The sequence below is a fragment of the Protopterus annectens genome, chromosome 11.part0 (genome assembly GCF_019279795.1).
Source record: "Protopterus annectens isolate FY-2018-M chromosome 11.part0, PAN1.0, whole genome shotgun sequence".
In the NCBI taxonomy this organism is placed as follows: Eukaryota; Metazoa; Chordata; order Ceratodontiformes; family Protopteridae; genus Protopterus; species Protopterus annectens.
In genome coordinates, this window is record NC_056745.1 from 1443472315 (window position 1) to 1443498930 (window position 26616).

Genomic DNA, 26616 nt, shown 5'->3' on the forward strand with positions numbered 1-26616 from the left:
GGAAAGTGGATGCCCTGTCCTTCACATGGAAAAACCTTTCAGTTTATGCCTTTCCCCCCTCTGCCTCTCCTCCCCAAAGTGCTACTAAAGATCAAACAGGACAAACCAAGGGCAATACTTATTGCACCAGACTGGCCACGCCAACACTGGTACCCGCTCTTGTGCAGTGTGTCACTTCTGGAACCATGGCACCTGCCTCAGACCCCTGCCCTGCTGCCCCAGCAGGAGGACCAGATTCTGCACCCGCAGCTTCAAACCCTGAATCCGGCAACCTGGCTAATTTCATGATGTCTGCTTTACCATCCCTCATAAGTGATGGATGTCATTCTGGTGGCAAGGAGGCAGAGTACTAGAAAATCCTATTCTGAAAAATGTAAAAGATTCTGTTCCTGGAACCAAACACAGGAGATGGATACAAATGTGTCCAATTTACCACACATTCTTCAATACTTAACTGAGATGCTTCACAAGGGCCTTTCCTTTTCTTCCATCAAAATTCATGCCTCTGCCATTTCAGCTCATTATACTACAGAGCCACCCCTCTTCTCTCATCCACTGCTGAAACAATTCCTCAGAGGGTCCAAAAACTTAAGACCACCCAGGAGAGCCTGTACTCCAGCCTGGGACCTTAACTTTGTATTGGAAAGGCTCACTCTACCTCCCTTTGTGCCAGCTGCAAAGGAAGAGTTGAAATTCCTTTCTTGGAAAACAGCCTTCCATCTAGCCATCACTTCAGCAAGAAGGGTGTCTGAATTACAGGCCCTCATGGCAGTGGAGCCTTTCATCATCTTTCATGCAGACAGGGCGTCCCTCAGGACCAATCCCTTATTTATGCCCAAGGTGGTATCCAGTGTGGCCCTTAATCAGTCCATTCATTTGCCAACCTTGTTTTCTAATCCACAGAACAAAGGGGAACAAATGCTACACTCATTGGATGCGCACAGACAACTTAGATTTTACTTGGACGGGGCTAAGCCTCTCAGAAAATCTGAACATCTGCTGGTTGCATTTGCTGCAGGGGCAGAGGGGAAGGCCATTTCAAAGCAAACCATCTCTAAATGGATAGGCCATTGCATTCATTTCTGCTATAAGCACTATGGAAAACCTACCCCACAGGGGATAAGACCACATTCAACCAGGGTTAGATCTACCTTTACAGCCTTCCTCAGAGGTGTCCCTACCAGGGACATCCTAGAAACTGCTACCTGGAGTTCTGTACATACCTTCACCAAGCATTACCACTTGGCAATTTTTTCTAAATCCAGAGCTGGTTTTGCCACTGCAGTCTTGCAGGGCCATATAGCTGGTCCTAATGATATCTAATTGCCTCCTCCCTTCCTTAGCTTTGGGAAGCTACCCAAATGTAATGACTGCAACAGTGAAACACGAAGAACATAGTACAGTTGTGTACACTTACCATAAATGTAGATGTTCGAGTGTATTCACTATTTCAGTCCTGGTTACCCTCCCTTCAACCCCCTGACTTCTATTGACTATATCTCTATTCTTGCTTACTATGCTTAAAGCTTTCTGGTGTATTTGATTTTTTGTTGGAAGTGTAACCTAATATATATAATTGCTTCCCATTATGGGGGCACCTGACATCTGGGGCAAGAAAAACTGATGTAATGGCATCGGCTGCATGCTTTTACCCCCTGACTACCTGATGTCATGGAAGATGAGACAGCAACCGACGCAGGACCCAAGACTTTGACAATCAGGCTGACTGAGGGCTACCTGCAAGCAGATAACCCAAATGTAATGACTGCAACAGTGAATACCCTCTAACATGTACATTTATGGTAAGTGTACACAACTGTACTTTTCTGCACCTGTTCCTCCTGTGTTGTCTACTGTAGAGAATTCTCACTGCTTCTAGCTTACCTGATGGTCTGCCTCTTGGCCCCAGGAAGTCCGATAGGTTATCCAGGATACTTTGTAATCATTTGATCTGAAGTTGTCAATTTTCAGTCATTCTCACGAATGGGTTCCAGAGCCGAGATCCGATCCGACTCAGCCGTTACTACAGCTTGTGGAAACATTTGAGCTCTCGAGCTCTCCCCTGCTCACGATGCACTACTGCCCTGTCACCTCAGATCTCATTTGCCGTTTTCATGACCAGACGTGGTTACTGAAGAGCTCTCGACATCTGTGTATTTTAGGTGACGTTTACCTTATCGTTTATATATACTACTTTCCTTTTTCCTTCTGAATCTCTTCTTGATCGTTGTGTCTCCTTTTTCACCATACGCTATCTTTAACAAACCCCCCCCCCTTATCTTTTTCCCTTACCTAATTTTTTCGATTTTTTTTTCTTGGATTTCCCCTTTTCTTTCCTTGCCTTTATGTCTGAGAAGGGGTTCAAAAAATGTACCCGTTGTGGCACAAGATGCCCTTTTCCAATAGGCATTCTCTTTGCCTTTATTGTCTAGGTCCTGAGCACTTGGACCAAGACTGTGAGATTTTTGGGGCTTTTAATCCCAGAGTGGTTAATGAAAGGAAAAATAAGCTGATTTTGAAAGGCCTGCTGCCCTCTTCTTTCTCCATGGCTTTACCAAGAGATTGCCCTTGACTTCTTCTTATAAACATGAGAAAAGGCCTAGGTTGGCGGAGATTCCAGCATTTGCAGAGCCGGCAAAACAAAAAAAATTGTCTAAATCGGATCCAACCTCTCCTGCTGTTTTAAAGGTCTTGGATCCAAAGAAGGCCTCTTCGTCTTCGTAGCTAAAAAAAAGTTAGATCTGGGTTTGAAGTCTTCAGATCCAAAACCCTCGCCTCGGCATACTTATTCGCTTTCTATAGACCCAGCTCCTTCTTGGCTCTCTTCTTCTTTTTTGGAGAGGCATTCCAGGCCTGCTTCCATTGTGTCCTCTTGTTCAACCCGAAGCCTAACCGAAGCAGATGTGGTGAGAATGGTGAGGGAGCTGGTCAGCAAGCAGATCCAGAAGGGTACCTTGATAGTTCCGACCCCATCAGATCTGGAACATCCTCCATCTTCCACTCCTCTTCTGACTGACCCCTTGCTTTCAGAGTTGCCGGATCCAAGCGTCGTGGGCCATCAGGGTCAGATCTGAGGAGATTGGTCTCTTTAGATCCGACTATGACCTTGAGCTTCTCCGCTCTGACATGTTCAGATCCGGAGGACTCCCAGAGCCAAAGCCTCCAAATTGGGACCAGATGGCGTGGGATTGACTCTGATGTTTTCGGACTCTTCCCTCCCTCTTGGAGCCTCGGTGCTTGACAGCTCGGCTCCAGCTTCCCCCTCAGGCAGTCGTCCTCTGGGAGTGCGGGGGGGGGGGTCAATGGACCAGAGACCTTCTTCATCTGCTCCTTTGGTTTCCTCCTCCTCTTTGGGCAGGTCAGCCTTCGAGGTGGTTTAGAAGATCTTCTCTGAACCTTCAGAGCAGACTGGTCCTCCCCCCTCAGACCCACCCCTGGCTACCCATCTGGTTTTGTTGCATGATCCCCATCATTTCACACCAGAGGGACAGCCAGCCCAGAGCTTCCAGTCTACCCAATTTGAGGATCCCTAGCTCTTCTGATAGTTCTCCGAATCATCCCACAGAAGAAGTCTCTCTGAGGAGAAGATGTTAAGAGTAAACAGCTTGAGCCACTGGAGGCATCTCTTACCACAAATACTGATTTCAATGAGAGGAAGTTTCCCCCAACCTACCACCTGAAGGTGTCTCCTTTGGAGATATCCTTGAACTCCAGAAAGAGAAGGGTGGTTGATCTGCCTACACCCCTTCCTCTGAGGAATCAGTATACCTGGAGGCATTTGGTGCTGGCCCATCTTCCTCCTTTGTCGCCCCTGCTTCCCAACGAATTAGTGGATTTGATTTGTCAGAAGTGTGGAAGGAGCAAGATTCAGTTGAGCCAATACCAAGGAGACCTGATAGGATTATGGCACCCCCAGTAGATAGGCAGTATTGGAGTAAGGATGTACATGTTGATGCCCTGGTTGTGCCAGTGGCCACAAAGAAAGAAGTCGCAGAGGAGAGTTCGACTGTCCACCCCCATAACAGGGAGTCTAGGTCGATGGACAGACTGGAGAAGCAAATTTATGCTTCAGCGACTTTTGCTATCTGATCGCTGAATTATCTAGCCCATTTTACGAGACTGCAAAGGGACTTTATGAAGGAAATTTCCAGCTCGTTGGCAAAGATTATGACCGAGGAGGTGCAAGCTTCTTTTGCTCCTCAGTTGAATACCTTACAGTCTATGATTAATTTGTCCATGCGGCTGTTATCCAGCACTACAGATGGTACCACACAAGCAGCGGGTTCAGGCTTAGCCATGAGGAGACAAGCCTGATGTGCCTATGTGACTTTGCAGAACCTTTTAAGTCTTCATTCGTCAGCACACCATTTGACAGATCATCATTGTTTGGTCCCACAGTGAAAGAAATGCTTTCCAGGTGTGAAAAGGATGGGAAGACACTTGCTGTTGGAATATGTTTTTCAGCCCCCCCCCAATGAACCTTTTCAAGGAATCAGCGAGGGGATCGTAAAATGTGATTCAGGTAGTCACAAGGTCCATTCCCTGGCACATGTGGAACTGGTTCTCCCAGAGGCAGAGGTGGAAACAGTAATAATAGAAGCCGCCTGACAGGCAGAGGAGACCTGCAAAATAATGGGTCCAGAGAAACATTGTTTGATAGATCCTATCAGCGCTCCTGAATGGAGACTCAATTGTCGTCCTCTGGAGGCAGTCTTGGGACATTTTTCCCTGCATCAGTCAGCTTGGCTAGGTTTAACAAATGATACTTGGGTGCAGAGAATTATTATCAGAGGTTAATCCATACCATTTTCCCTTCTCCGTCCAGTGGCAAACAAGCTTCCAAACGTTCCACCCAGTCATTGTGGGAGACAACAACTCAACAGGTCTTACAGTTGCTAGAAAAAGAGTGATCCAAGAGGTCCCACTAGACCAGAAAGGATCCGGGACATACTCAAGGTTCTTTTTAGTTCCAAAGAAAACAGGGGACTGGAAACCAGTTTTGGATCTCAAAGTGTTAAACAAGTCAGTCATGCATACAAAGTTCTAGATTGTCATGATACAGTCAGTTCTACCCTTTTTGGGCAAAGACGATTGGATGTACTCATTAGACTTCCTGGATGTATACCATCATATAAAAATAAGCAGATGATCCAGGAGGCACCTTCACTATAAGCAGATGATCCAGGAGGCACCTTCACTTCCTCCAAGTGGGAAACAGTCATTATCAGTTCAGAGCTCTGCCCTTTGGACTCACTACAGCCCCCAGAGTGTTTACCAAATGTATGGTGGTAGTGGCAGCTCACTTGAAACTGCAAGGAATCCATGTGTTGCCTTATCTGGACAACTGGCTTATCATTGCCCTAACCAGGCATCAATTGGTACAAGCGACAAATCAGGTATTAAAGACTTTTTCGATGCTGGGAATCACAGTAAATCATGCCAAGTCTCAACTGCAACCCACCCAAAGACTAGAGTTCATCGGAGCACTCTTCGACACATCATCTATTGTTGCCTCCATTCCCTATCCTTGTCTTCTCAACATCAGAAACCAAACAATGAAGATATTTTGCAGTTCAAACATTTTGGTCAGGAAAGTGTTACAAGCTCTGGGTTCAGTGGCTGTAGCCATTATTCTAGTTCCTCTGGCAAGATACCATACGAGAGTTCTACAGTGGAATGCTGCAAACCCAACGGTCCTTCTTCACCCACCCCATATCAGCAAAGATGAGAATAACTCAAACTTGCAAGGACTGTCTCAAACGGTGGATTCAGTCAGATCAACCCATTCACCCTGCCCCATCTCAAGGCAGTAGTGACCATGGACGCTTCCCAGATAGAGTGGGGGAGGCATTATCTGGGAAAGACATTTCAGTGCACTTGGTCCCCCATGGAGGCCGATTTGCATATAAATGTACAGGAGATGAGAGCAGTGCTGTTAGCATTGCGAGTGTTTCAGGGCTCCCTCCCAAACAGACAACATGTCAGTTGTTTGGTATATCAACAAACAAGGAGGAACCAGGTCTTACCCTTTATTTCAAGAAGCCCTCAGAGTATGGCAGTGGGCGATAGCTTCCAGTCGCTTTCTGGTAGCAGTGCACATTCCGGGGAAGTCCAACATGATAGCGGGCAAGCGCAGCAGATCCATCTTGTTGCCACATGAGTGGTCCCTCAACCACCAATTAGTGAAAATGATGTTTCGTTTGTGGGGCCAGCCCTGCTGCAACCTATTTACATTCTCCCTGAACAACAAATGCAGCAGCTTCTTTGCCCTAATCCCCGCTATGAGGGAGTCACCAAGGGATGCTCTTCTACACGATTGGCCCCCCCAGTCTGTTGTACGCCTACCACCCTACTCCCCTGATCCCCAAGTCAAGTTTTTACAGAAAGCATCCAGATTGAAGACCAGGATAATCCTCATTGTTCCTTATTGGCCTTGACTAGTATGGTTCCCCTTCCTGTGGCCTTATCTCCCAGCACCACCTTGGATTCTAGACTTCAACTCCAGACCTTCTGTCACATCCAACCTGATTGACTCCTCCGGACCTGTCAAAGCTCAAAGTAACTGCATGTTTTTTCCAGATGTTCATCGTGTTACACTGCTGCAGTCATCACACTTGGGTTATCCTGCCATCAGGCGGTCCCCCAGTTGGCCTGAGTTCCAAAGTCTTGGTCCGGCGTCGGTTGCTGCCGCTTCTTCCCTGACGTCAGTGCGCCAGGGGTATATAAGATGCATCCAACGCCATTTTCTCCAGTCTTTCTTGCCAAGCAGTGCCCGAAGCAGAAGCAGTTCGCAAGTGCCGGTCGGCCGACTCCTGAGATTTTCAAATCGAATTTCAGACCGAAGTCTTCATAAAGCTAAGTACCCTGTTGGGGAACCTTTTCTTGCCTCAGTCTGATGTCAGAAAAAGTTAACAATTGCATTTCTTGTGGGAAGCAAATACCTCATAAGGACTTTCATTCTTATTGTATTCCTTGCCTAGGCCCAGACCACCACATCACAGGTTGTCGGTTTTGTGCTAGGTTTAATAAACAAACTATTGAACGTCGGTTTGATTTCGACCGACATTATTTTGGTAGGAAATTTAATTATACCATGCCGTCGGACCAAGCGATGTCCGGTATGCATAAAAAACGCAAAGATAAGGACAGGCAGCCGAAATCCAAACCGGACTCCGAGGCCTCTGCTAGGCCAGTCGCTGGTTTTCAGTGAGGCACCTACGCAGCCCCTAACGACCGCTGATTTAGAACCCCAGGCGACATCCGATTCACAAGCGGAGATTGCTAGGCCTCCACAACCTTTACCTTTAGGCCCTTCCAACTCCATACCTGAAGGAGATTCTGGTGCAGTTGAAACGCCTTCAGTTACAGAAGGTGTCTTCAGACCGACTACACTCACGATTAAATCCTATGCAAAACTGAAAACTCTTTAAAAACAAAGAAGACTGTACAGCAGTCTCCAGTACAAGGCCCCATGCCTAAGAAAAAGATGCTTAAGATAGCTGAAGACTTAATTACCATAATCAGGGGTTCCCATCCCCCTCCTGATAAAAGAACAAGGCAGGAGGAGGACTACGCTTCCTCTGACCAGGTTTCAATTCCCTCAGACTCTTCTGAGGAACAGGAGTATTCCTTTCCCCCCTTACGAAGATTCTGATGCTGCAGAGTCTATCCCTTCTGCATCTCCCCCAGAAGACTACTCTTTTGGGGAATCTTTACATACTATGAGGGAACATTTCCACTGGGGAGGCCAGGATTTCTCTGATTCTAAGAAAAGGCTCCGAGAGTTCCTTTTACTACCCCAGCACAGACCACTTGCTATTCCACCTGTTTTAGATATTGTGGATGATGTTTATTCAGAATCTTACCTTAACCCAGATTCACTACCTCCAGCACCAGCCAAACCAGACAGATACTACAGAGTCCCTGACTCACACAAATTCCTGTATAAAAGCCCTGTTGCTGACCCAGAAATCATTTCCCAGGGTCCCAAAGGGGTTAAGGCCTCTATTGCTAAAAATCCTGTGCTCTCTGAAAGGGATTCTAGAGCACTAGAGAGATGGGGAAAGAAAGTATATACCTCAGCTATTCTAGCTATGAGGGCCTTAAATTGCCAGTTTCACATGCTGAAATATCAACAATATTTGATGTCTGAATTAAAGCAGAAAATGCTCGCACATACAGACCAGCCAGATTACAAGGAAATGCAAGATTTGTTGCATTCAGCTGAACAAGTGGGAAAACATACTTTGCAATGTGGATTTGATTCATTGGAAGCTTCTTGTAGAGCAGCAGTGACAGGGTCTGTCATACGTAGGCATGCTTGGTTAAAAGAACAAGCTTTACCTGATCACGTTAAAGCAAAGTTATTGGATGCACCTTTACAGCAGGATGTTTTATTTGGTGTAAGAGTAGAAGAAGTTTTAAAGAAAATGGAGGATAAGGCAAAATCTATGCAGACGGTCAAGGATTTCTTACAGGTTCAACCCCCTCGTTTCAGCAGAAATTGGCCCACCAAAAACTGGTGCTTTCCAGCTTCTGCCAGATACAGACGCCCAAGAGGCAGAGGGCCAGCCACAAGGCTCTTACCAACCTCGACAATGGAGTGCCATAACCCAAAAAGGAGGAGAAGACAGATCTCAAACTACCAGAAGACAAACACAATGACTTACCCCTCAGACTACCAAGCAAAACCCTCTTGGCAGCTCCCTTGAGGGGGAAAACTAGCATTTTTTTGCAGACAATTGACACATCATCACAAAAGACAAATGGGTCCTAAATATTGTATCTCAAGGATACAGATTCCACTTTTACACTTTGCCAAGGATAAAAGGAATGCCAAACCTGCCACCAAATTAATGGGCAAAGGCTCAAAAGCAAATTTCAGCTCTCATGGACATGAGAGCCATTCAACAGGTACCTACACAGGAGCAAGGACAAGGATTTTACTCAAGACTGTTTCTAGTTCCCCGAAAGGACAAAGCCTGGAGACCCATTCTGGACCTCTCATTTCTAAACACATACCTGGAAGTACCCAAATTCAAGATGCTAACACTGCAGCAACTTCCCATGCTGGGCAAGAAGGCTTGGCTAGTAACGTTGGACCTCAAGGAGGCATACCTGCATGTCCCTATCAGACAAAATTGCAGGAGATACCTCTGATTTATTGCAGGTTCAACCCATTACTAATTCTCTGCACTGCCCTTTGGCTTATCTACTGCGCCCAGGGTCTTCACAAAATGCCTGGCACCAGTAATTGCATACTGCAGACAAAGAGGGATTCAAATATATCCATACCTGGATGACTGCCTCATTCAAGCAGAAAGCAAGGACATTCTATTAAAGCATCTGGCGTTTGTCAAAAACCTACTAAGTTGCCTAGGGTACACAGTAAACGAAAAGAAGTCAAAACTAGTGCCCTCACAAAACATAATATTCCTGGGTGCCAGCTTAAATACAACGGCCCAGATGGCTTATCTCACGCCAGACAAGCAAGGACAACTGACTCAATACTTCAAAATGATGGCAACAAAGACCCAACTCCCTGCAAGAAAAATTCTGCCGGCCTTGGGATTCATGGCATCTTGCATACTACTAATACCATTTGCAAAACTGCATATGAGGAAATTACAGTGGTATCTGAAAAGCGTATGGTCCCAACACAGCCACAGCTTGAAAACTAATTCCACTCATTCCCTGCCTTCAACAGGAGTTTCTATGGCGGGCTCAGGCATGTCACCTCAACAAGGGTCAGCCTTTTACCTTACCCACAGCCAGGCAAACTATAACAACAGATGCATCGGATTATGCCTGGGGAGCACACATGGCAGGACAGTGTATTCAGGGCAAATGGTCTGCAAACCAAAGGCATCTACATATCAATCAAAAAGAGATGCTAGCTGTTCAAAATGTCCTAACAGCTTTCAAGGACCTCCTACATCCAGGACAACTCCTAATAAAGATGGACAACACCACAGTGATGTGGTACATAAACAAGCAAAGGGGCACACACTCCTACCCCCTATGCAGACAAGCAATGACCTTGTGGAACACAGCACTGACCTACCAAGTTTAACTACAAGCACAATTCCTGCCAGGAAAGAAAAACACACTGGCAGACGATCTAAGCAGAAACATCACAGAGCCTCACGAGTGGAAACTAGATCCACAAGTATTCGCAATGATGACTCAAAAATGGGGGAGCCCAGATATATATCTGTTTGCTTCCCTCCAAAACTACCAACTATGGAAATTCTACACAAGGACAATACCACACACTAGCTTGGAAAGTGGACACCCTCTCATTCAGTTGGAAAACATTGACAGTGTATGCCTTTCCTCCACTGCCTCTTCTGGCAAAGGTGCTGCTGAAAGCCAGATTAGAGAGGCCACAAATGATACTCCTTGCTCAAGACTGACCATGCCAACACTGGTATTCAGTACTAAGGAACATGTCTCAAGGCCCACCATGGATTTTACCTACAATTCCTCACCTGCTTACTCAGCAAAACAATCAGATTCTCCACAGCCAGCTCAAGACTTTAAATCTGGCTGCATAGCAAATTGCCTAAACAACCAGTCAACACTTCTCTCTAAAGCTGTGATGGACGTCATTCTGGAGGCCAGGAGGCCCAGCACCTGGAAAGTCTATTCAGACAAATGGAAAAGATTCTACGCCTGGAACCAGGCTAAAGGCCAAAATCCCCTTATCCCAAATATTCCTCAGGTTCTTCAATATTTAACTGAGATGTTGCACAAAGGACTTTCCTTCTCATCTATTAAGATCCACGCCTCAGCTATTTCAGCTCAATTCAACACGGATCCTCCTATATTTTCACATCCATTACTAAGACAGTTCCTCAGAGGGGCTAAGAACATAAGACCGCCCCGGAGAGCACCAACACCAACTTGGGATCTCAACTTTGTTTTGGAAAAGCTTACACTTCCACCCTTTGAACCAGCTTTCACTGCTGATCTACAGTTCCTATCATGGAAAACTGCCCTGCTGCTAGCAATAACTTCAGCACGAAGAGTCTCAGAACTACAGGCCCTAATGGCAGTGGAGCCTTTCATCATTTTTCATCAAGACAGAGTCTCTTTACGGACTAACCCTACTTTATGCCAAAAGTGGTATCCAGTGTGGCCCTAAACCAAACCATTCATTTGCCCACCTTTTATCCAAACCCCCAGAACAAAGGGGAAAGGCTCCTAAACTCTTTGGACATTCACAGGCAATTACGTTACTACTTGGATAAAACCAAGGTTTTCAGAAAAACTGACCAGCTCTTTGTATCCTATGCTGCAGGATCTCAAGGAAAAGCTATCTCAAAATAGACCATTTCAAAATGGATAGGACATTGTATCCATTTCTGCTACTCACACCATGGGAAATCTGTACCTGGTAACATCAGGCCCCATTCCACCAGGGCTACAGCAACATCAACAGCCTTCCTCAGAGAGGTCCAAGGATATTTTGGAGGCTGCAACTTGGAGTTCAGTGCACACCTTCACCAAGCACTATCACTTACCTCTATATTCTAAAACCAGAGCTGGCTTTGCCACTGCAGTTCTGCAGGGCCTACTAGCCTCTCCAAACCCTGTTTAGTTCCACCACCCATCCTTAGCTTTGGGATTCAACCCAAGTGTGATGACTGCAGCAGTGTAACACAATGAACATAGTACAGTTTTGTACCTACCATAAATGTAGATGTTCGAGTGTTCACACTGCTGCAGTCCAGGTTACCCTCCCTCCATCCCCTCTGAACTGGTGGACTTATCTATACCTTTCTATCCTATACAACCTCTATGGTGTATTTGCTTGTGAATGAAGGTATTGTTTTATTTTTATATGTATATTTTTATATAGCAATATGTATTGCCTACCTATTAGGGGCACCTGACATCTGGGGCAAGAAAAACTGAAGAAAATGGCGTCAGATGCATCTTATATACTCCTGGCGCACTGACGTCAGGGAAGAAGCGACAGCAAACGACGCCGGACCAAGACTTTGAAACTCGGGCTGACTGCGGGACTGCCTGACGGCAGGATAACCCAAGTGTGATGACTGCAGCAGTGTGAACACTCGAACATATACATTTATGGTAGGTACAAAACTGTACTTTGCCATGATAGCCAGGCAATCTACCTTGTCTTCCCCTGTCCTCTGCATTGTGTTATCTTCCCACAAACCTTCTAAGAGGAAATTATATAAAATCAAATGGAAAAGATTTGTTATTTGGGCTGAACAACACAATATAGAGCCTTTCACAGCACCCACCTATGCGGTTCTCCAATATCTTGGGGAATTATTTCACAAAGGAGCTAGTGTTTCTACCATTAAAGTTCAGTTAACAGTGATCTTGAATTTTCATGTTGGAGTTGTAAATTCTTCATTGGCATCTGCCAGAATTTGTAAAGTATTTTTAAAAAGCACACTTCTGCTAAGACCCCTTTTGAAGGATCCCGTACCTCTTTGGCACCATTCCTTAGTACTTCAGGCTTTAACTGCTTCTCCCTTTTAACCGACAGCCAAATATGCATTAAAATGTAATTCCTGAAAGACTGCCTTTCCAGTAGCCGTAACCTCTGCTAGAAGAGTTTCGGAGGTTCAAGCCTTATCTTCTAAACCCCTTCTATCATTTTTCACTAGGACAGGGTATCCTTACGAGCCGGTGCTTCCTTCCTACTTAAGGCGGTGTCAGAAACCAACATCAATCAAGCCATCAACCTGCCAGTATTTTTTCCAAACTACTGTAATAAGGGTGAATTCCTTCTCTACTCACTAGATGTCCATAGATAGTTACACTACTGTCTGCATAGGACTAAAGAATTTAGAAAATCAGACAACTATTTGTTTCCTTTGTGCATGAAAAAGTAGGCCAATGTGTTAAAAAAGTGACTATAGTCAAATTGATAACAGAATGCATTATCTTGGCTTACACAACCTTAAATGTTCCTCTGCAGAAACCAGCAAAAGCACATTCCACCAGATCGCTGGTGATATCTATGGATTTTCAGTCTAGAGCCTCCTTAGATAATATTTATGCAGCTGCTACATGGTCAAATCCACACACCTTTATCAGTCACTACAAATTGGATTTGGTCTCAAGAGGGTAGATCAGAGTTTGGCTCGAACGTTCTCTGGTATGTCCTTCCTTTGGATACACCCAGGGCTCAGGCAGCTAGGGACTTTGTCCCATTTGTGAAGATGAATGGAAATTGACATCAGATAAAGAAGTTATGTACTCACCATAATGTTCTATCTGTGTTGCCTGTTTTCATTCAGCCTGAGCTCCACTCCCTCAGTCCCCCAGCCCTTGCCTTCTTTATTTATACTTTGGCGTGAATGTGAGAGCACAAGTGATTTCCCCAGAACTTGAGGGCTAATCTCTGCAAACCTGGGGTGGTAAAACTTGTCATTCTAACCTAATCATTACCCATCTCCTTTTGTCAAGACAGTTTAGTTTCTGCATCGCAGATACATTTCTCACATGTGTATTTTTTTAGGTATACATGCTTCTGTACAGAGGTCTCTTGCATATATGTCCTCTCTCTCTAAAGCTATGGATATAATCTAAGGTGACAGGCCAGCAGTGCATTGTGGGTAAGGGAGAGCTCCAGAGCTCGAACGTTTCCACAAGCTGTAGTAATGGCTAAGTCAGATCTGATCTCAGAACTGGAACCCGTTCGTGACACTGAATGAAAGTAAACAACACAGATGGAATGTTAATGGTGAGTACATAACTTCTTTTTTGTGATCCTAAAGCAGATTATGGTGTGATTTTCCCTTTCAGAAAAACTGCTTTTCCCAAACTGCTATTAACCCCATTTCTCCGGTCAAGCATTGGATAAGCTGGGGGGGAAAATGCATTCTTTGAGTACTGTAACTTTCAGGATTTGAAACTGTCAGGCTTGTATGCTAAAGTTTTTTATTTTCATTTAACCTCTGAAAACATGTAAACTTCATATGCTAACTTTATTTCTTTTGTGGTAGAAATCTTCTTCTTCTTTCGGCTTTTTCCCGGTTAGGGGTCGCCACAGCTGATCACCTGTCTGCTCATGATTGGCAGTGGAGTTTTACAGTGCCGAGGTGCCAGCCCGGCACCCAACCTTCCACAGAAGGCATATGCACGCACACACTCACACCTAGGGCCAATTTGGAGTGTCCAATCCACCTACAGCATGCCTTTGGGATGTGGGAGGAAACAGGAGCACCCGGAGGAAACCCACGCAACCACAGGGAGGACATGCAGACTCCGCACAGAAGGCACCCCAGCCGAGAATCGAACCGAAGAACCTCTTGCTGTGAGGCGGCAACGCTAGCCTCTGCACCACCGTGGCCACCCCTTTTGTGGTAGAAATTAAAATCCTTAACTGCCGCTATTATGTTTCTCAAGTTGTACAGCATATTTTAATGAGTGCATGTGATGCAGCTGATTCCTCCTCAAGAGCTGCTGCTTCAGGATCAGGGTTGAAAAGTCCAACTTGGTTTTGTTCTCAGAATCTTCCTAAAGTTGTCAAAACTAAAGTTTTAAATTCTTCCTTATACAAGGAAGTTCTATTTGGTCCTTCTGTAGCTGAGGTTATTAAGAAATGTGATGAAAATGGAAAGTTAGTTCAAGGAGTTACTCAGATTTTTCATCCCTCCTTTTTCAAGACTAATATACATTTCCTCTTCTCCTCTGTTATCTTTTTCAATAAGCCATTTAAGCAGTAAGGTGACATAAAATAGGATTTTAAAAAGCAGTGGTGAGGAGACTCCAAAAAGAAAGGAAAATCCTCACAGCCAGCATGACTATTTGCTTGCTCAGCCCCACCCACCCACACTAGCAACTCTTGATCTCCTTGAGATTTTATTTTCCTTTGTAGCACCAAATTTTTACAGACAGATGAATTGTGAAGGTAATTCAGGAGGGATGCACTTGGCAGTGAGTATCCCTTCCTCCTTCCCAGGAAATTCCTCCCTCCCTCCTTGCCCAGTGCACCAAGTCTGTCTCTGTCTTTCTTCCCATTCTGCACCAGTTGCTGGCCCAGGGAGTGGTGGAGCCAGTGCCTCCCTGACTTTTATTCAAGCATTTCTGGTACCAAAAAGAGAAGGTTCTTCAGTCCTTTCCCTTTCTGAAGATCAAAATGTTCTAGATTTAAACAATCAGTGGTCACCAGTGGGTGGGGACTCTAGTGTCTCCAGTCCATCTTGGTCATATACAGGAAGTATGCTTCAGGATGAGCCAAAATTCCAACACAGGTGTGTCAAGAATCCAAATATTTAGAGCATACCCTTCTTCTAAAATATTTCTAACAGGATACATTCAGTACCAAATTCACCTTTTAAAGATAGACTGACATCACACCATTCTTTTTACAGGTTTTAGTGGGATAACAGCTTTTGTCTTCACAAGCTTCCCCAGACCCAGTTCTTTCATCTGAACTTTTGTGATCATGTTGCCACTGAAAATACTGTTACAGAGAGGGAGTGTGCTATAAAAACCCATTTTAGCCAAGGTGTTGTATTCTGGACTGCCATGTTTTTTTTTTTCCTTTTGCAAACCATGGCAAGGCCTCACACTTTTGAAGGTGTATTTTCCTTCAAGCTCATTTATCAAACCTTGGTGTTCCAGTAAGCTTGACCCACTGGCCTAGATGAAGCTTAGCAGTGTGGCTTAGTAGCATCTGCCTGGATGGTGCTGTGGACATAAATCCCTGTCTAGAAAATAGCCAGAGAAAGAGGTATTACAAGCTTTGTGCTCAGTGTTTTTTCTTGTGTGTTGTTATCCCAAGATTTGCATTCCACACAAATATCAGTTCAACAGAACAAAAACTTCCCATATCATTTAACAGAGCGTGTTGGTGGATTCTGGTAACCTAGCAGTGCTTTTGCTTGCTCATTGTAAGTATCCTCAGATCCTAGTTTAACCTGTGAGTCATGGAGTGGTCAGATTAAACAGAGGTATTAAACATATTAAAGTGAGTTAAAAATATGATACTGAAGCTTGTAAGATCTCACAATTAAAAACACAAACAAGTCAGGAAGCAAGAAGCCCCCTAACCCCCCCCCTCCACACACACACACACAAAAAAAGCCTAAGTGATGCCAGTCTAGGGGTACATTACACTGATCCAGGAAATCAAGGCCTATTTCTCTTCTACCCAACATATGGAAAATAATTCTCAATTTATAAAAAAAAGTGTGCAGTTAACCATTTAAAAATACTGCAGTTGTTATGTACAGGTTAAACAAGCATGCAGTCACGAACAATGATGAAGATAGTTTCCATTCTTTTCTGTTGGTTGTTAGGCATAGAGTAAGAATTTGCTCCTTACTGATGGGCAGAAACCAGCAGCGAAGTGATTACAGTCCAGAGATGATATGAGGCATCCCCAAAAGAGGATAGTACAGTTAACATGATGGTAGATTTTGAAGGAGAGGGACAGTGGGATTGTGTGACTTATGTCAGCTTGGTCATCACATGGGGAGGGACAGTGGGATTATGTGACTTATGTCACCTTGGTCATCACATGAGGAGGGACAGTGGGATTGAGGGGCTTATGTCAGCTTGGTCATCACACTGGGTGGGACACTGGAGTGCATGCTTGGGCACAGCATGAAACCAGAGATGATCTCTGATGGAGACGTGCAGGAGGGTGCTGTTTACAAGACATCGGGTCATTGGCAGTGGATGGTGTGTTACAATGTCCATTGCAAGCCATCCCCTTGGATAATATACTCAGAGCAGGGGAAGGGATTAGGCGTTAAGAGAAAAATACTCCTTCAGCAGTAGCAGCAGCAGCATGACAGTGCTCCAGGATGCCTCAGTCCTGACTGGCCACAAATGTAGTTAAAGTCCTGGGGAAGAGAGGTGGGTTTAGTAAAGCCTAGTAGTTGATGAGAGGTGCTGGGGAGCAGTTGATGGTTAGCTTTGGGCTAGTGCAAAAAAAAAAATCTTCTTCGTCTCCTTCATCTAGTCTGATGACAGGGGTACTTGGTGTGTACTTTCTGATGTCCTTCATGGATGCATCTGCAGTCATAACAAGTGGGTTGTCCTGTCGTCAGGCAGCCCTTCAGTCGGCCGGATTCCAAAGTCCGGGTCCGGCTTCGGCTGATGTCGCACTCCACCCGACGTCATCTCTGTTGGTCTTCGGGTATAAAGGCATCAGCCGACGCCATTTTCCTCAGTCTTTCTTGCCGCGTGGCGCCCGAAGCAGAAGCTGTTCGCAAGTGCCGGTCGGTCGGATCCAGAGATTACTTCTACCGAATACTACTTCGAAGACTTCTAAAGCTAAGTACCCGTTGGGGACTCTTTCTTGCCTCAGCCGATGTCAGAAAAAGTTAACAATTGTTTAAACTGTGGGAAACAAATACCTCATAAAGATTTCCACTCTTACTGTCTGCCTTGTTTAGGCCCAGCCCACGACGTAGCAGCCTGTTCGGCCTGTGCTTCTTTCAACCGACGAACGCTTAGGCGTCGGTCGGAGTTTGCAGAACAGTTTTTCGGTTCTGATTTTGCGTACATTATGCCGTCGGATCCTCCGACTACCCAATCTAGCAAAAAACGCAAAGATAAAGACCGACACTCGCGGTCCGCGGTTTCGGCCGAAACCATGGTCAAGCAAACCGCGAGTGTCTCGGTTTCAGCCGAAACCGAGAAAACTGAACAAAGTACAGCTGAACCTATTCCTACAACTGAGGCCCCTGCTACAACTCTTGCAACGACCTCAGAAATTTTACCCACTACGGTGGTTGACTTATCAGACACCATCCCCTTGGATGTTTCTACCCCAGCACGTGGTGCTGCTAGGCCTCCAGCAGCCATGTCCATTAAGGCCTTCGCCAGGGCTAAAGCAGCCAAGACTACTAAAACAGTGCCTGTTAAACCACCCACATCCAGGCCCTCTTCTAGTTCTCAAATGCTTACTTTGGCAGAAGATTTAATTTCTTTAATTAGAGGATCTCAATCTCACCCAGACAGGGCCTCTCAGCCCCCAGAGAAGAGACCTAGGGCAGAGCCCCCCGAGCCAGTGTCCTCTGATGATTCTGCTGATGAATCAGACATAACTGACCAGCCAGAGGCTCCCTTCTCCAATTTTGAAGATTCTGATGCTGAAGAATCCATCCCAGCTGCTTCCCCACCAGAAGAATTCTCCTTTGGGGAAACCTTGCATGCCATGCGAGAACAGTTCCAATGGCAGCAACAGGATTTTTCAGACTCCAGAAAAAGACTTAGGACTTTTCTGCATCTCCCACAGCACAGGCCCTTAGCTATACCCCCTGTTCTCTCTGTGGTGGATGATGCTTTCAATGATGTTTGCTCCGCTCCAGATTCTTTACCCCCAGCCCCTGCCAAACCGGACAGATTTTACAGGGTGCCAGATACTCATCACCACCTTTACAAGGCTCCACTTGCAGACCCAGAAACTATATCCCAGGGCCCCAAGGCAGTAGCCGCGACCATAGCTAAAATCCTATTCCTTCTGAAAGGGAAGCAAGGTCATTAGACAGATGGGGTAAAAGGTCTACACTTCAGCTACTCTCTCAGCTAGAGCTTTAAACTGTCAGTTTCACATGATACAATACCAAGAGTTTATGCTGGATCAGTTAACTAAAAACTAACCACTGATGAATCTCTTGATAAGAAATATGTATTAGAGATGGTAAATAACATACAACAGGTTAGCAACCATTCCTTAAAATGTGGCTATGATGCACTGGAGGCTTCATTTAGATCAGCCATGACAGGCACAGTGATAAGAAGGCATGCATGGCTAAAGGAACAAGCTTTACGGATCATGTTAAAGCTAAGTTGCTAGATGCTCCTATGGACAAGACAAGTTTGTTTGGTACATCTGCCCAGCAGGTTATGAAGAAAATGGAAGAAAAGGCAAAATCAGTTCAAACTGTTAAAGATTTCTTGCAGGTTCAACCCCAAGGTTTAGCAGGAACTGGCCTGCCAAAAATTGGTCCTTTCCTGACTCCACAAAATTTCAAAGGGGCAGGAATAGGCGTTCCAGAGGCAGAAACCAATCCAGAGGAGGTGCCTACAGAGGAAGACAGTGGCAAGGTAACAACAGAGGCACAGACACAGCCACTGCCACTACATCAACACAACCACAGTGACTTAACCTAAATCCGCCTACCAGGGAACAAATAGCAGCTCCTCTAGGCGGAAAGTTAACCTTATTTTCAAAGAACTGGCACTACATAACAAAGGACAAGTGGATTTTACAAACCATAGATCAAGGTTACGGTTTCACTTCCACACTTTACCAGTCAAAGAGGAATGCCAAATCTACCTCCAAATCAAAAAACAGAGGCTCTACGCCAGATAATGGAGTTAGCAAACATGAGAGCTGTGGAAAGAGTGCCAACAGCAGAGCAAGGAAAGGGGTTCTACTCCAGACTATTCCTAGTTCCAAGAAAGGAAAAAGTTGGAGACCAATTCTCGACCTGTCCACCTTAAATACATACATCATTGTCCCAAAATTCAAAATGCTGACCTTACAGCAACTTCTTCCCATGCTGGGCAAGGAGTCTTGGCTGGTAACTCTAGATCTCAAGGAGGCATACCTGCACGTCCCCATTCGACCAATCTGCAGAAGATACCTCAGATTTCTTGCAGGATCAGAGCACTATCAATTCTCAGCATTGCCTTTTGGCTTATCTACTGCCCAGAGTATTCACAAAATGCCTGGCATCAGTAATCGCCATTGCAGACTTCAGGAATTCAAATTTACCCATACCTGGGCGACTGCCTGCTACAAGGGGACAACAAAAGCAAGCTGACAACAGATTTACAAAGGGTCATTTACTTGCTACAAGCACTGGGATACACAGTCAATTTACAAAAGTCAAGGCTGATACCATCCCAAACAAGGACATTCTTGGGCGAATTGGACACAGTAAAACAAATGGCATTCCTGACTACAGAAAAACAAAAGAACTCCCTCTATACTTCTTGGCACTAACAAAACTGAACAAGTTAACAGCAAGAAAAGTACTGCAGGCCTTGGGCTTCATGGCATCATGCATAATCTTGGTTCCATTTGCCAGACTACATATGAGAAAACTACAGTGGTACCTAAAGAATTTGTGGTCCCAACACAGACACAGTCTAGAAACAGAAATCCCACTAATTCCATGCTTAAAACAGGAGTTCCTATGGTGGGCTCAGGCATGCCAGTCAAACCCAGGCCTACCCTTTCGCAGATGTCAAGCAAGCCAGACCATCACAACAGGCGCTTCAGACCTAGGATGGGGGCCCACATGCTGGACAAATGCGTGCAAGGATTGTGGACACAGGATCAACTTCAACTGCACATCAACCTAAAGGAAATGCTGGCAGTAAAACTGGCAATCCAAAAGTTCAAACCATTTCTCAAAGAGGGCCAGTTGATAAGGACAGACAACACCACAGTCATGTGGTACATCAACAAACAGGGAGGCACTCATTCATACCCCTATGCAGAATGACCTTGGAGCTGTGGACCCTGGCACTCAGCTACAACATCCAGTTACAGGCAATATTTGTACCAGGGAAAGACAATACCCTAGCAGACATATTAAGCAGAACCACCGGATGCCCACGAATGGAAGCTTCACCCGGACATCTTCAAGACCATCTCAAAGAAATGGGGAATGCCACAGATAGACCTATTAGCATCACCTCTCAATCACCAGCTCAAAAATTCTGCACAAGGACATTCCACCCATTAGCATGGAAAGTGGATTCACTCTCTTTCAACTGGAAAGGCTTAACAGCATATGCATTCCGCCTCTTCCTTTGATACACAAGGTACTACTGAAAATCAAGGAAGAACGTCCAAGGATAATCCTGATAGCTCCAAACTGGCCAAGACAACACTGGTACCCACTACTGAGGAGCTTGTCTCGGAACAATATGTGGACAATTCCCTGATGCCTTTGATGTTAACGCAGAACAACTACAGCATCATACATCCAAACCTAAAAACCTTGCAACTGACTGCATGGAACATCACATAACAGCAGCTATTCCAGAACTTTCCCAAAGAGTTAAAGACATTATTCTTGAAGCACGCAGACCTTCAACAAGAAGGAACTATGCTGGAAAATGGAAAAGGTTTGTCATCTGGAGTACGGAAAGAGGAAAAGATGTGTCAAACATAGATATGCCTAACATTCTGGAGTATCTGGCGAACTTCTTCATTCAGGCCTGTCCTACTCCTCCATCAAGATACATGCATCAGCTATTTCAGCAGAATACAGCTTTGATACACCTGTTTTTCACCCTTTGCTCAGGCAATTCCTCAGAGGAATCAAGAATGTAAAACCTCCAAGGAAACCACCATTACCAGCTTGGGATTTAAACTTTGTGCTAGAAAAGTTGACACTAGCACCCTTTGAACCAGCAGCAACAGCAGACCTACAACACCTGTCATGGAAAACTGCTTTCCTACTGGCAATTACTTCAGCAAGGAGGGTTTCAGAACTACAGGCCTTAATGGCAGTGCAACCCTTCCTAATCTTCCACCAAGATAGAGTGTCCATGAGGACTAATCCTACATTTATGCCTAAGGTGGTATCCAGAGTGTCTTTAAACCAGGCAATCCACCTACCTACCTTCTTTCCCAACCCACAAAACAGAGGGGAAAGAATACTGCATACCTTGGACGTACATAGACAGCTACGCTACTACTTGGACAGAACAAAAATAGCAGAAAGACTGACCAACTATTTGTAGCCTATGCAACAGGAAGGGAAGGAAAAGCTATTTCCAAACAGACAATCTCCAAATGGATAGGAAATTGCATACGATTCTATTACTCCTTCCATGGAAAACCAATTCCACAGAACATAAGACCTCATTCTACAAGGGCAACAGCCACTACCACAGCCTTCTTACGAGGAGTGGCAACCAAAGACATTATTGAGGCGGCTACTTGGACCTCCGTGCATACATTTGCCAAGCATTATAATTTGCCTCTATATTCCAGATCCCGAGCAGGGTTTGCCACTGCTGTACTGCAAGGGATCCTAAACACACCATAATCTACTTTTATCCTCCTCCCTAGTTGGCTATGGTATTCTACCCACTTGTTATGACTGCAGATGCATCCATGAAGGACATAGTACAGTTTTGTACCTACCATAAATGTAGATGTCCGAACTGGATAGCATCTGCAGTCAGGATTACCCTCCCTCCATCCCTCTGTGGTACTCCTAGGTTGTTTACCCTTCTAATAGCTAGCTGTTGGGGAGTCTTTATGGTGTATTTGTTTGTGTATATGTACATACTTGCTTATTGTTGTGTTTACCTCTATCTATTTGGAAACATTGGCATCTATCCAAATTTTAGCCTGCAAGAGGGCTACTGGCATCTGGGGCAAGAAACACTGAGGAAAATGGCGTCGGCTGATGCCTTTATACCCGAAGACCAACAGAGATGACGTCGGGTGGAGTGCGGCATCAGCCGAAGCCGGACCCGGACTTTGGAATCCGGCCGACTGAAGGGCTGCCTGACGACAGGACAACCCACTTGTTATGACTGCAGATGCTATCCAGTTCGGACATCTACATTTATGGTAGGTACAAAACTGTACTTTATGCATTTTATGTTTAAATAAAGTGTTCCTCAAACGTGTTGCATAATGTTTTATGTCCATTGCAGGCTACAGCACTTGATTTTTTTCTTACTACAAGCACCCATCTGTGCTAGGCTTCCATGCTTGAAATACTGAAGAATGTGTGTTACTGTAATATACGTGTATGGAAGGGTTGTGTAGCTTGCAGCTGTACCTTCACTGGTTTGAGAATAGCATTGGAACATGCATATAGCAACTGATGGAAAAATCCATCTGAGACTTGAAGCACAGAAAGTGGGGAAACTCAAAAATAATATGCTGTTGCATGGATCTTTTCTCCGATATCTGCTGTTACAGTAAGTAGCGTACACCACTGTACTTAGTAACAGTAGTGCCTTGCGTGTAGAGTTGGGAAGGAGATCCCCTATGTGTACCCACTGAAGGGAACCCCCCTTGAAGATCATTTGATGTGATTAGCATATTTGGTAATTTAATGGATCCTTTTTTGATGTATTCTTCAAAGGAGCGAGAGGAAAATGAATGCCCTAGAGAAGCGACGTGAGATAGCTCTGAGAGTTGGCTGACTTTTAAGAGTCGGTGAGGAAACTCGTGTTGATTCCCAAATCACCAAGCTTTACAGTTGTATTTCTGCCTATTCATCCAAAATATTTATAAATGTATTTTTTTTCATTCGTCATGTCCAACATATTTATTAATGCATTTTAATTTGTCATGAACAATCTAGAATTATTTTTTTTGCGGTTGCTTAAACATTTTTTTTTGATGGTCAAGTAGCATTTAACAAATACTTCACTAAATCTGTTTTTTTTCTCAGGTATCCTATGGAGAAATGGTTGGCTGTGATAATCAAGATGTAAGTACTTTTGTCACTGCTGAATGACTGCACATCATTATGCATATTTACCTTTAACAGTTAGTAATTTGTAGCTATTGATCTGATTTTGCCTGCATTGTCTGGCTTCAGCCTCTGGGTTATCGGATCTGACTGTTGTCTGACTCTGACCAGTTCCTTCAGACTTTGAACTCATCAGGTTCTGCCTCCCTTACCCACAATCCTCCGTTCCTCACCCTACTCCCCAGAACTAGTTTGCCGACATTCCTGTCAGCAGCTCAATCCGGCTCCGCTTCAACATATCCTTTGGAAGACTTATTGTAGTGCTTTTATGTCTTGTAATTTGTTCTTCCCTTTATTTACTGTTAGTGTAGTTAGTCTTGTTTTTTGGTAGGTAGGTAGTTGTAGTTTAGGGCATGTTATTTGTTGTAAATGCTTTTTGCAGTTTGATCTCTAACATTTGTACCCAACTGTTTTCTGTAAACTTTATTGTAAAATATTATTTCTCTTAATTGTTTTAGCTGCCAATGCATTTTCTTGCTGACTTTATGTAAAATGTTAATACTGATTGCGGAGCTTTTCTCCTCGGGTTTCCACTGAAAACGAGCTAATGCTCAGTTGGACTAACCCGGTTAACAAATGTAAAATAAATAAATGTTTCTCTAGGTAGGTTTCCTGCCTTTTTTGGTCTTGCTTGGTGTATTGTGTGTGTTTCTTAGCTTGTTAAAGTAGAGTATAATAAAAGTAGTGTTCTTGTAGATATTATACATCTTTGGATTTTTTCCTTAATTATGTTTTTTGTCCATTATGGAGAAAGAGTTTAAGAAATGTGCTGCCTGCGGGCATAAGTTGCCATCACAGGATGTGCATGATAGAGGCATATATTGTTCGGGAATGTCCCACCTAGATTCTGTCTGTTCAGTTTGTCAGGGGATTTTGGTCAAGTGTTGGTAATGAGCATCGAGCCAAATTGGTCCTTAAGGGCCTTCTTCCTGCTGGCCCTTCATCTTCGTCTCCCTCTGCCCCAAAGGTTGAGTCTGATAAACATAAATCACAGGACTCCAAATCATCCAAGGGGAACTGGAAAAGGTCCTCCTCAACTTCTGTCCCAGGTCTTTCTTCCTTGGGCTCACTGGGCCCAGAGATTCCATAGCTTTTGGGTGCCCTGGCACTGACATTGGCTCCGACTTCTCAGAGCCGATTGCCCCTAATGCCAGCCACTAGTAAGGCTTTGACACCGGCTCCCAGCTGCTTCCTGCTCAAAGGAACTTTTTCAGGTAGGACAGCTTCCCCTTTTTCACCATCGTCCCACTGGAGTAGTCACCTTCCCCAACCTGGTTCCAAGTCTCCCCAGCGCAAATTCAGAAGATGGGTTCATCCTTGTCGAAATGACCCTTCAAGCCCCTGTCTGTGGCTTCATCTGTCTGGTCACTGAGGTTGGTGGGCAGTATTAAAGCTTCTGACTTGGAGTAGCTGATGAAGTCCTTTTACAGAGTCATATGCAATTAGGCCTTATCCCTTCATGTATGGGTCCAGTTCTTGGACCTTCAGCTGTGTCTACCAGGTTTCCTCCCTTGGGGTCGAATCTGATGGCTTGGCTGTCTTTGGCTCTGACTCGCTCCTTGGTCTCGTTAACTCCGACTACTTTGGGGCGGTCTGGACCTTTGAATTGTAGCATCAAGGCTGGGGTTTCCGGGTCAGGGTCGACAGTCCCTGCTTTGGGTTTGTCTCTCCTGCTCTGAGCTTTGTCCTTCAACAGCTTAGCTCCACTGTTGACATCGGGGCTAGGCTTAAGTCCATTGACCTGGGTTTATCTCTAGTATAGGGTACTGGGACTCTTGGTTCCGGGAGGCCAGTGCCTGCTTCTGCCTCCGATGTTGTAGAGAGGATGTTCTCTTCTAAGGAGATGTCTGGTTTCTCCAGCTGGTGTCCCATCCCCTTTCTCATATGGGCCTGCAACCAGCCATCACTCTGCTCCCGTATAGCCTATGTCAGTTCGTCAACATCCTGCTGGCTTAGTGGAGCTTCCTTCATTTTCCTGTCTTCTCTGGCATCACCAGACAGTGAGGTTTCAGGGAAGAGAAGGTGCAAGAGGAATCACCTTGACTTCACAGAGGAGTCTGTCATGGAGGTTAGTGACCTCGAGGGAGGAGAGGGATCCCCTAAATCTTCGAGGGATGATGCCTTATTTGGTGATCTGTACTACACCAGTGCAGAGGCAGAACCACTGAAGCCCCTCTCCCGAGGAGTCGGTAGTTTTGGAGTTCTTCAGTGAGGGCTCATCCATGCCTTGGGTGGCTCCTCCTCTGGACATTCTTACAGACCTAACGTCCCACGGGGCATAGAAGGAACCCAACATAGTGGTGCCCAATATCAAGAAGCCCGATAAAATTCTTGCACCCTACCAAGGAACAGCCACATTGGAATAAAGGTCTGGCCATTGATACTATTGCAGTGGCAACACTATGAAGAGATCTCTGAAGAGCACTCTTTGGTCTACTCCCCAAATAGGGAGTCTCTAGCTTTGGAACATTTGCGTTGAGGGCACTTAATTACTTATCACACTTGACCAGACTCCAACTTGTCCTGGTGTCCAAAATGTCAAGGAATGTTAAGAAGCAGTGGTCTCAAGAGATTCAGAAGATGCTGGAGACTTGGTTGCCTGCCCTGCTATCTATCCCCAGTGTCTCCATGAAGCTCATATGTTCTTCGTGTTTCACTGTTGCAGTCATTACATTTGGGTAATCTGGTTGCCCTCAGTTGGCCTGAATAACAAAGTCTTGGGTCCTGCTTCGGTTGCTGTCTCCTCTTCCATGGCGTCAGGTCATCAGGGGTATAAAACATGCAACCAATGCCATTTTAACCAGTCTTTCTTGCCGAGCGGTACCCGAAGCCGAAGCAGTTCGCAAGTGCCGGTCGGCCGACTCCTGAAATTTTCATTTTCGAGTTTCAGAACTAAAGTCTTCAAACTAAAGCTAAGTACCCCGTTTGGGAAACTTTTTCTTGCTCCTTACCGATGTCAGTAAAAGTTAATAATTGTATTACTTGTGGGAAGCAAATACCTCATAAGGATTTTCATTTGTACTGTATTCCTTGCCTAGGCCCTGACCACAGCATGCCTTGCTGTCAGTTTTGTGCTAAATTTAACTAACACACTATTAAGCATCGGTATATTTTTGCTTCTAAATACTTTGGTTCAAGATTTAACTAT

The 26616-nt window shown here is 45.0% G+C and overlaps 1 protein-coding gene across 2 annotated transcripts in view; it reads left to right on the plus strand.

Moving 5' to 3' along the window:
- The window catches only part of ING3 (inhibitor of growth family member 3), a 671267-nt gene that overhangs the window by 549028 nt on the left and 95623 nt on the right, over positions 1 to 26616 (plus strand). For both annotated transcript variants that reach the window (XM_044088740.1, XM_044088739.1), the window contains one exon: positions 23388 to 23426. In XM_044088740.1, coding sequence (XP_043944675.1) covers positions 23388 to 23426 — 39 coding nt within the window. The remainder of the gene's footprint in view (positions 1 to 23387; positions 23427 to 26616) is intronic.